At 39.6% G+C, this 10,844-nt stretch overlaps 1 protein-coding gene across 1 annotated transcript in view; it reads right to left on the reverse strand.

Moving 5' to 3' along the window:
* galr1b (galanin receptor 1b) overlaps positions 1 to 7,758 on the reverse strand; it is a 57,342-nt gene extending 49,584 nt beyond the window's left edge. Inside the window, exon 1 of the mRNA XM_079867330.1 lies at positions 6,833 to 7,758. Coding sequence (XP_079723456.1) covers positions 6,833 to 7,531 — 699 coding nt within the window. The 5' untranslated portion in view covers positions 7,532 to 7,758. The remainder of the gene's footprint in view (positions 1 to 6,832) is intronic.
* Positions 7,759 to 10,844: the final 3,086 nt, after the last annotated feature.

Below are 10,844 nucleotides of genomic sequence, written 5' to 3' on the forward strand. Positions count from 1 at the left end.
TAACATTAATATGAGTTCCCCTAGCCTGTATATGGTCCCCAAGTTTCTAGAAATTTCAATCGGTGTAAATCGAGCTTTTGCTATCTTTCTCTGCCTTTGAGAAAATGGAAGCTCAATCGCGCTGATCTTGAATCTCCTCCTTGTGACGTTACAAGGAGGAATGTTACCTCCCCTGTCTCTGCTTTGCCCGCCCAGAGAATATTTTCCGCCCATGAGAAAATGCGATAGGAAATAGGAACGCGCGCGCGCGATTTTAGTTAGTCCACGAGAGATATCATGGCTTTTGAGCGAGCGAAGCATAACAATTGCTCAATAATTGGATGTACAAATGAACACCGAAGGGTTAATACAGAGCTGGGGTCTCATTTATAAAACTGTGCGTAGGAACCTTACTAAAAGTGTACGTGCGCCCGAAAGCCAAAAATGGCGTACGCAAAAAAATATTCAGATTTATAAAACCGTTCGTACGCCAGAACCTGCGCAGAATTCACTTTATAAATCCCAGTCAGCGGAAGATTGTGCATACATGCGTCTCCTCCCCGAAATAACCATATATGGAGCTTACAACGCCTAGTTTTACTATGCAGATCCTCATCAGCATATCATTTGCATATGATTATTCATCCACGTGATAACGTTTAACGGTACAAGACACATTACATTAATAAAAATCATGTAGTTGCCTATCCTTGCCTTGTTTTTGAATACATAAATCAAATAGTGTAAAATACATTTCAGAGAAAGTTTTTCTCAATCTTTTCCACTGGCCGAATTTTATTTTTAATTGATTTATATTTTTAATGTAAACAGATAGGCCTTGGGCATTATTTGCACGAAACTATTTTCTCAGACAATCTTGTATTATCATGATAAGAAATTATCTCTGTGGTTAAAACATTAAAACACAGCATGCCACAGGAAAAGTGTTCAAAAACATCGCATCCACAACAAATATTTCTATTGACTAAATTTGAATATAAAAATGCTGTAACTTCTCAGTAATGATTTCATGTTTGAATGCTTAACTCCATTAATTTGAATGGCATATTTAATCTAAATGTTTATATCAGAAGTAAAACATAGTTTAAATCATTATTTTATTTATTTAAACTGTTATTTGCGTCAGTTTCACTAAACGGCTCAACACGCTCGCTGGCGCGGACATTTAAGAAGGGATGGATATTTGCTTCAAGTGACAGGCTTGGTGAGTGAAATTATATTTGTATTATCTTTCTGTATATGTTTCATTTCTTTAGATTTTCTGTCTAAAAGTGACCAAAAATACACTTAACTCCAGCTCACCATCGGTGTCGCCAATTCCCTTTGTCTCCAGAATGTGCGTACGCACGGCTCAAAGTTTGCTTAAAGGTGCGCACATTCTCCCGTCAAGTTTGTTTTTTATAGATCACAACCTTTGCGTGGGAACTGGCGTACGTACGTTTCCAGACCCGTTTTGTGCGTACGCACGCTTTATAAATGAGACCCCTGGGCTTGCTGAACGTCTGAAACTAAAGTCTGGATCACTCTCTTTGGCTCAGCTACACACCTCGGACAAGTAAGTCAACTAATGATATAAAAGTGTGTTGCTTTACTGTTTATGGTTGCCTAGACTGTTACACGTAGAATGTGGCTGTCACATTAGCTATGCAGCTAAGTTTATGTGTGTGAATACACACACTGTAACGCGAGTGTTGTACACTTCTTTGTTATTTGGATAACCGTTTTCCTGTTGGTTATACGGCGCGCGTGATATCCGCATTTCAAGATCGCAGAGCTTGATGATGTAATTGTAATAAGATAAATTACAGATGTTACAGATCTCTCATGAAAAGGCAACAGTAGGTTAGCGTTAGCTACATGATAATAACTGTAAACCATCCGAATAAAGTACCGTATCCAGACATAATATTTTAAACTAACCATTCGGAAACGTCCTGCTGGAACCGCTGAGTTGTTGCTTCTCCATCCGGATCAGATTCTGGGTCAAACTGAAATGCTTGAACGACTGCGTGTCCTCGTGCCATTGCTATATCCAACGTAAACATGCACGGACCGGTACCGTTGTGCAAGATGGTCAAGGCCACACCCACCCTCCACCTTGCGCCGCCTTTCTCCTCCTCATTAGCATTTAAAGCTACAGACACCGAAACGGCCTGTCTGAAGGAAGCTCATTCTGGGACTGGCTTGTAGTGGCTATAATTCTGCACCGAGGCTGAATTTTTGAAAAGAGATTTCAGATACAGTACTAGGGACCACTAAGGCCTATATTAAAGCCTACAAAAAGTAGCATGTCATGGGACCTTTAAGGCTTGAGACTTGAAGGTTAAGACTTGAGACTTGCTTGTGACTTGCACATATCCTTGGGGGTCTTCCCGGTGGGAAGAAAACCATTCAACAAACAGGTTCCACTTCAGTGCATAGAGGCACCTCGTTGAGGGGGCTCTAGCAGAAGTGATGGTGTCTACCACCACCTGGGGTAGGCCACCTAGTCCAGAGGTCTGGACGCAGGTGCCATAGACTGCCCCGTCTCTGAGAAAGCAAGTCCTTCCTCAGAGGAATGGGCAAAGAAGGGGCTGTCACAAGGAGCATAAGTTCTGGGAACCAGGTCTGGTTGGGCCAATATGGCGCAACTAACAAGACCTGCTCCTCGTCCTCCCTGACTTTGCACAGTGTTTGTGCGAGAAGGCTCACTGGGGGAAACGCAAACTTGCGTAGACCCCGGGGCCAGCTGCGCACCAGTGCATCCATGCCGAGGGTCCTCTCGGTCAGGGATTAAAACAACTGGCAATGGGTCGAGTCCAGAGAGGCAAACAGATCTATCTGAGCGGCTCCGAAGAAGTCCCATATCAGCTGGACAACCTGGGAATGGAAACGCCACTCGCCCTGAAGCGCAAGCTGTCATGAGAGCTCGTCGGCTGCACGATTGAACACGCCAGGGATGTGAATGGCACGAAGCGACCTCAGATGCTTCTGACTCCACAGGAGGAGATGGTGGGTGAGTTGCGACATGTGGCGGGAGCGTAGACCACCTTGACGGTTGATGTACGCAACGGTCGCAGTGCTGTCCTTACGGACAAGTACGTGCTTGCCATGTAGCGGCCCTTTGAGGCGGCCCAGCGCAAGGCGTACTGTGAGCAACTCGAGGCAATTGTTGTGCCAATGCAGTTGAGGCCCCGTCCACAGACCTGAAACTGCATGCCCGTTGTACGTGGCCTCGTCAGCCGGTGGCCGAGGCATGTTCTAGGGGAACACCTGTGCGTAGAAACGAAGGGTCCGACCACGAGCTGAGAGTTGGCCACCAGAAGAGGAGCTAGATCGGGGAATAGGCAAGGGGACTCCACCTCATTTGAGGCACATAAGTCTTGACCGCGCATCTAGAGCGAGGAACGACGCGCGCTGGATTGACGTGACAACCAGCGCTGTTGGCCGGCAGCTTGACGGCATGCGGCACGCTGAACGACTCCAGCCTTTACAAGAAAGGGGAGACAAACAACTGGTCATGCTGACGTGGTCATGCTCTCATGTGAGAATATGAACCACCCATGAACCCAGTCTCAACACGCTTAAGCCCAGGCATGTGAAACCGTGATCGTGGCCGTCATATGAGGATAGGAAATAGGGCTGGGAGAAAAAAATCGATTCACCTATCGATTTTTTTATTACAGAATCGATATCAATTCAAATTGAATTGCTTTATTTTTGTCCTTGCTTATAGATGAGGTTGACAGAAGTTAGCCACTTTCGTTTCAACAGAGGATGAAATGTGTCGTTATCTTTGAGTGTTGAGTGATGTAATATCCCTTTCAAGTGGACGCGTGAAAGCGACATGAGACTGAATGCATTGAAAAGCCCTTGCGCTACTCATATGCTGAGAGAGACTAGAGCTGCACGATTCATCTTTAAAAGACTGTGATCTCGATTCAAACACCCACGTGATCTTCCTCCATTTCGTCTGTCTATTAAACCTTTGACAAAATCATATCGCAACATTCAAATCTGCGTTGGCGTTGCCGCTAACCCAGAGAGAATAGTCATGAAACATGAGTCTTTTCAACCTCATACTAGCATTATTTCTGTGATACAATAGTTCATATTATTATAGAAGTTCAAATATAAACACTGATGTCTACGATAGCGATCATAGAGTAAATCAGCTATAGATAGAAACTTGCCGCTTAAAATAACGCATTATCGATTACATTGTTTCGCCACTAGGTGGCGACAAGTAACTTTTAAAAAATGTATTTGTTATTGAATCATTTATTAGAGAATGTAGTACTGTATGATGCTTCTGAAATAAGTCAGAAAGATGTGATGAATTCTTTTTGTAAATATGACTCATCTTATACATCATGTAGCCTACAGTCTGTAAGTGAATGATTTAACTTTTGCTTATGGTCTAGTGTAAAAAAAAAAAATATATATATATATAGCCTAATAATAATAATAATAATAATAATAATAATATATATAGACTGTATATATATAGGCCTATATATATATATATATATATAGGCCTATATATATATATATAGGCCTATATATATAGGCCTATATATAGGCCTATATATATATATATATATATATATATATATATATATATATATATATATATATATATATATATATATATATCCTTTTCTTTTTTTTTTTTTCTTTTTTTTTGCAATATCGAATCGCAATACTTGTAGAATGGCAATTCTTAAAAATAAATAAATAAATAAATAAATAAATAGCAATACATATCGTATCGGCACCCAAGTATCGTGATAGTATCGAATCAGAAGATATGTGTATCGTCCCAGCCCTAGGAATAGGAAACGACTGCATCCAGAAAAACACGTTTGAATGACGTCTTGACGTGTCAAACCGTGTATGCTCTTTTAGGAAACTACTCTGGTGCTGAAGCACCCAGGGATGACCGCGGCAACACAAACAGGATGATAGTGCAAGCCTGATGTGAGCAGCACTCACATTCTCATTGAAGGCGCAACATTCTGAGCTGTGAAAACACCTATTTTGCCCTCTGTGAGATTGCGGCCAGCGCTGCACTGTAACACCATCACCAGCTTGAAGAGGCGTTCTCCTGAAGAAGCAGACTTGTCTTTTGAAGTTTAAACAACTCTCAGATAAGATTGCAGAGCAGGAATAGCATTCACTGTCTGGCTCCAAAGCGAAAGACAAGGATGTGATGCACCTGCCGCTCATTATATACTCGCGCCGCGATGCACAGCAGCTGGTGCAGTTATTGTATGCCAATGTGCATTGGCTCGTTTGGTTACACTCGAACTGGATACGCTCTCGAGCGAGATCCCCATTCATCAGAATCACTTCTGTCGACGTACGTACTGTAATAGTGAGCTGACGAAGGGGAACACATGCACATTAATGATTTTCTACGATGAGGTCACTGCACATGCAACTGCAGATAACTTCCAGCTTTGCTAGAAGCAAACAGATTATGAGGAGTCTGGAAAAGATTTATCTTCTCGTGACATTTGGATAATCTTAGGCTACTATTTGTAGGTAACTTTATCTCTGAATCCAAAGGGAATGAATTATGAAGTGCCCACCAAACACTCTGTGTGGGCGCATGGCCATCTGTTGCATCCTTGAATAAACTATGAATGCTCTCGAGCACGTTTGTAAAAGTTCTTGAGTTATGACCACGGTTATTTTGCCAATGCCCATAGGGTTTCACAGACAAGGCTTAAGCTTAGAATATATTTTAGAATGTCACTTCCATTGTTTTGTCTCAAAATGCACACCAGTACTGTTTTTTTCTAAGGCACATTTAAAAAAAAAAAAAAAAAAGCTACTTAAATGTTTTAATTAAACTAAGGCCTAATCCTGGCTTAGTCTAAGCCTTGTCTGTGAAACCGGACCAATAAGCAGCTGTTTGAAAAGTATCCTACATTCTGTTTTCGACCATTTAAAATGGGTAAAATTGAATAATTTGGACATATTCGCATTGGGATCCCCATATCTATGGGTTTGAACTATGTAAGGCCTTAAAAATAAAGATTACAAAAGAAAAATTAATAAAAAATTATAATCTTTAAGGATATTGATATTTTAATACTTTTTGAGTGACAGGCACACAGACTTTTTGGCACTCAGACAGATATATTCTATGCAATTATGTTGATAGAAAAAAATGATATGCATTTGTTTCAACATAATTTTTTCTTCAGATAGTCCTCTTTAAATTAAAAAAGTATCGGCTTTATGCAGAGTGACACATTTGGTTTTTGAACACTGAAAATGTGTACAGTTACCAATTTACTCATGGAGCTACATTAAGATCCCCATGTCTCTGGAAATGAACTATATTGGGCCTTAAAAATTAAGATATACGTTTGTTAATAATTGGAATCTAAAAGGTTATTAAGATATATTTAATAGTTCTTATGTTGCAGGCATGCAAACTTGGAGCAAACAACAACAACAACAACAACAACAACACAAGAATAACAAAACCAAAGATTTGAGCGGGGAAATTTCTGAAATTCGGCTGATTTGACAAGGAATGACCCCATAGTGAATTATTATGGTAATTGTGATAATCATGTTGACACGAGTTAGAGGAAACGCGCGCTGTAATAAAAAGTCAGTTCTGAGTAAGCAATCACGCGCCAAGTAGTTTTCATTTTTAAAACGTGTAATAATTTCTTAGACGCTCCAAAAAACCCTCTCATCCTCACACTTTAATTTTAAACGATACATCAGATAGGCTAGCCTACAACATGAAACGTATAGCTTTGTAGCAGGTATAAGTCCTCCCTCGATAGTTCTACAAGATTTTATCTTTTATCTTATGTCGAATCCTTACCTTGGCATAACAGCATGTGATCAAAACCAGCGGTAACAGATACCCTATCACGAGAATGGTCACTTTATAAGTGTGCTTGGCCACCCGCTCGGTCCAAATCTCCCAGCAGAACGTGCTATTGGGAGCCTTAGGGTGATCCGTCAAAATTTGGTGCTGCGCAACCGGGACTGCAAAGATAAAGGAAAGCATCCAAATAACACAAACGCCAATGAGCGCATTCCTCCGGTTACGAATACAGGGGGACTTTTTGGAGAGCACCACGGCAATGTACCTGTCCACGGACATGGCCACGAGCGTGAAAATGCTCACCAGCATGCTGACCGTAACGAAATAGTGCACAAATTTACACAGAAACGCCCCGAAGATCCACTCGGGAAGTGAGTATATGGTGGCCTGAAACGGGACGCAAAACAGGAGGAAAGATAAATCTGCTATGCTGAGATTTATGATGAAAATGTTAGTGGTACTTCTCGAGCGCCTTGACTTTATTTTCCCAATAACAACCATCACTAGAGTGTTTCCAACGATTCCCAAGAAAAATATACATCCAAAAATGACGGGCACAATCACTATCTCCGGACCAAAAGTGTCGGTCGTTTGGTTCGTGTCCATATGCTCCTCTGTCCAGATTACCGTTTCATTTCTGGATAACACCATGTTTACAAGGATTCGAGAAGACCGGTCGAAACAAAAGAACATAAGTCCGTTCAGAAGCACAGAACAATCACTCCCCAGTTTGGTTTCTCATTTTGTCAAGTTAGCGCGCGCTGACAAATCCTTGGCTCGGTTGTGGAGTACTCCAGTTACGCTGGGAAATGCACCGGCTGGGTATGAAGCACTAGAGAGAACGCACATCATTCACTGGCGCGTGTTCTTTCCAGGGAAGACGCCGGAACACTGGCTCCAGCTCAGTGGGGAAAGTTTTCGCCCGGAAGCGTTAAAAGATCCTTTGTCGTGATTTGGTCATGATCGATTCACTATGGCATAGTTTATCTGAAGGTTAATTGGCCTTATACTATATGTTACTTGTCATAACGATAACTATGTCGTTGGGTCAAAGAACACTATCATGTTTGTGTAGGCTATGTCATTATGAACTTGGCTTAGAAAAATTCAGAGGACCTTTACGCTTGTTCTCACATTATCTAGGTGTCAAGAAGATACAGATAACCAGGCGCTGACTCAGTGACTTGCTTGTTTGTATGCTACATCTGATCTGCCTAGCCTACTAGCCTGCTGATATCCACAACTCACAGTAGGCTACTGATTTGTCAAAATATTGTTTTTTCTTAAGTTTAATTAGTAGGCCTAGCCTACTTTCATTACCCTGTTCTTTATAAGAACCTACTAACACAAGCAGCGTTCCACCCACACAAATAACCTTAATAAAATGATGCAAGAGTGTTCAGTGAACTCAATAAAAGAAGAATATCCTTTCACTGTTTCCGGGATTTTATAGCATCTGTTACTGTGCAGTTTTAAAATATGTTCCTGAATAGAATGTTCCATTTTGTTATGCGAAACAAAAGTCTTTGTGAAAACAATGCAATCTTTGTTACTCTAGGGAAATGTTCTAACACACCTGCTATATTACCCATTTACAAATCAAATTAAATAGAAAGGATTCTTGAAGGGGGGAAAAAACATTAAAAAAAAGCTTTTTACATTGTTGTATAGGCCTACACCTGATATTAATTTATAAAACAAGAAGTAACTGTGTTAATGGAAACTAAAATATCTGATTGATATCAAAAGAATGAATGCAGAAAGCCTTGCACTTTAAGCAAAACTGCATTGTCAGGTAAAGTATAATAGACTTAAGACTTTTGTCTAAAGCCAAATGAATAGATTAATCCATGAAGGTGTCTTATTATAATTGCAAAAGCAATGTGGCAATGAATATTAAAGTTCAGTGAAAATTGCTTAAAAATATGTGGGAGAATCATTCAAAGTGGAATATTATGCTGGTTTTCTGATATGCACACTTTCCTGCATCTTTCACACTTTTAGGCAAGGAGGGATATTTTTCCATAATGTTGAAGCTACTCTTTTCTATACAATGAGTGTGGAGCTAAAAAAAACAAACAAAAAAAAACCTACCAATGTGCTCTGTCAGTACATGATATTTGTTGTAGGAAATTAATGTGATGGTTATTGGAATTCTCAGACTTTGTTTTAGTCTGACTTCTCAAGGGACAAAGGTTATGTGATTCTGGAGTTGGTTTTAAAAGCTCTGAAACACCTGCAAACAGTGGTTGTTCAAGGCATACAAACTTGTTCTGGCACTGTGTTCTTCTCATCAGACAACATGTGGCAGATTTCCCATTGAGGAGACAAGGGAAGTGCCAAACCAGACTGTAATGCATTGGAGGAGGATAGGAACTGGAGTGATCTTATAGGATCATGATCACTTGTGTCCTTTTTTTCCAGTGTGGTGATGTGCTGTGGTTATTTACTGTAATTGGTTATGGTGGTCCCAAGGAACTTGAGTGATTCAGTCATAACCGCAGCTGCACCTATTTTCTAGAAGAGATGGGTTAATTTCCAAGGGGTAAAACGAGCAGCCCTGAGGCACTCTAGTGCTCATATGGAATTTTACAGGTTTTAGCCCAGGTGTTTGTGATCCACTGACTCAAAGATGGTGTTATATTTACTTGTCTCAGAGCAAAAGTTCACAAATTGCATTCTGATGTATTTGCCAAGTGTAGCAGAGGTGTAGCACTGTTCCCCTCAAGCAAGTAGCAGGAGGTAAGGGAATGGGACATGACACCACGCACCACAAGTGAATAGGGTGAAAAAAAATAAAAGAATTAATAGATATGACCATACTTCCCCAGTTGATCACACTAAGACATTGTTTTATATTACTATTTTTCTGGAATGTTATGTTTAAGTATAAAAACGAGGTATTATCTGATTAAAAATGCACAATTTTGCAGACATTTTCAGAACAGAAGCCCGAACACTGGATAAAGACCGTTTTAAAATGATCATTTTGTTGACATATTATAATTAAAGTTTTAACAGAGAGGATTTAATGTATTTTTATCACTACATTTAAATCAGAAAATACCGTCAACAGCCAGAAAAAAAATTCAAAAATTGTCTTTAGCATTAAATCAAGCTACATTTATGAACAAACCCCTCTGTAAAAACCTTCAGAATATAGATATGAATAAAACTGAAAGGTTTATATACAGTAGGCTATATGTATGCTAGTTTTTACCTCCTCTATAAGAAAACACTGAAATGCATATTTTGATCTGAAAGAAGACATGTTATGGAAGCAAAATGTTATGGAAGCAAAATAGCCCAAAATCTCAAAATTGACATGTCCTTGAAAAAAACAATAGTTTTGCCAGTATCACATTGGCATAAAGTAGAGTAGTACCAAGTACAAATGTAGGTATTCTTTTTAACAATACTGATGTCAAACATGTTAATTTGGAAATGACCACTGACATGCAGCTTCTAAAATCGAAAACACATACACCACAACAGTAACATTTATAAATTTTGTACAGTAGTCCAGTTCAAACATTTAGCAAATCACCTCAAATACTGTATTGCAATCCCATTTAAGCATTTGGCAAACACGTGAAAGACACTTCATTCACTGATTGCACCCCCTGGGAATCGAACCCATGACCTATTTAGGTCAATGTTAAACTTCATCCATCAGTTTAGAAGCACTTGAACTCCTTTGTCTGGTTTCATTATCCATAACGGTCAAAACTAAGTACAGAATCCAGTTAAAATCAAACAGGAAACCAAGCTTACAGACAGAATAATATTTCTGTTTTGCTGATAGATAGTTTTTACCAGCTTCATATGTGTATAAAATTGTGTTGTGCACAGCTCTCTTTAAATAGAGCATTGCCTATTCATCTTATGTAAGTATGCGATGCATTAATAAAATTGTAATAGGATAAACAAAATAAACTAAAATAACCAATTAATATAAAACAAAATTTAAAATGAAATATTTTACAGTAACAGCCTACGTTCTTGC

Source organism: Squalius cephalus (assembly GCF_949319135.1).
Source record: "Squalius cephalus genome assembly, chromosome: 3".
NCBI lineage: Eukaryota > Metazoa > Chordata > Actinopteri > Cypriniformes > Leuciscidae > Squalius > Squalius cephalus.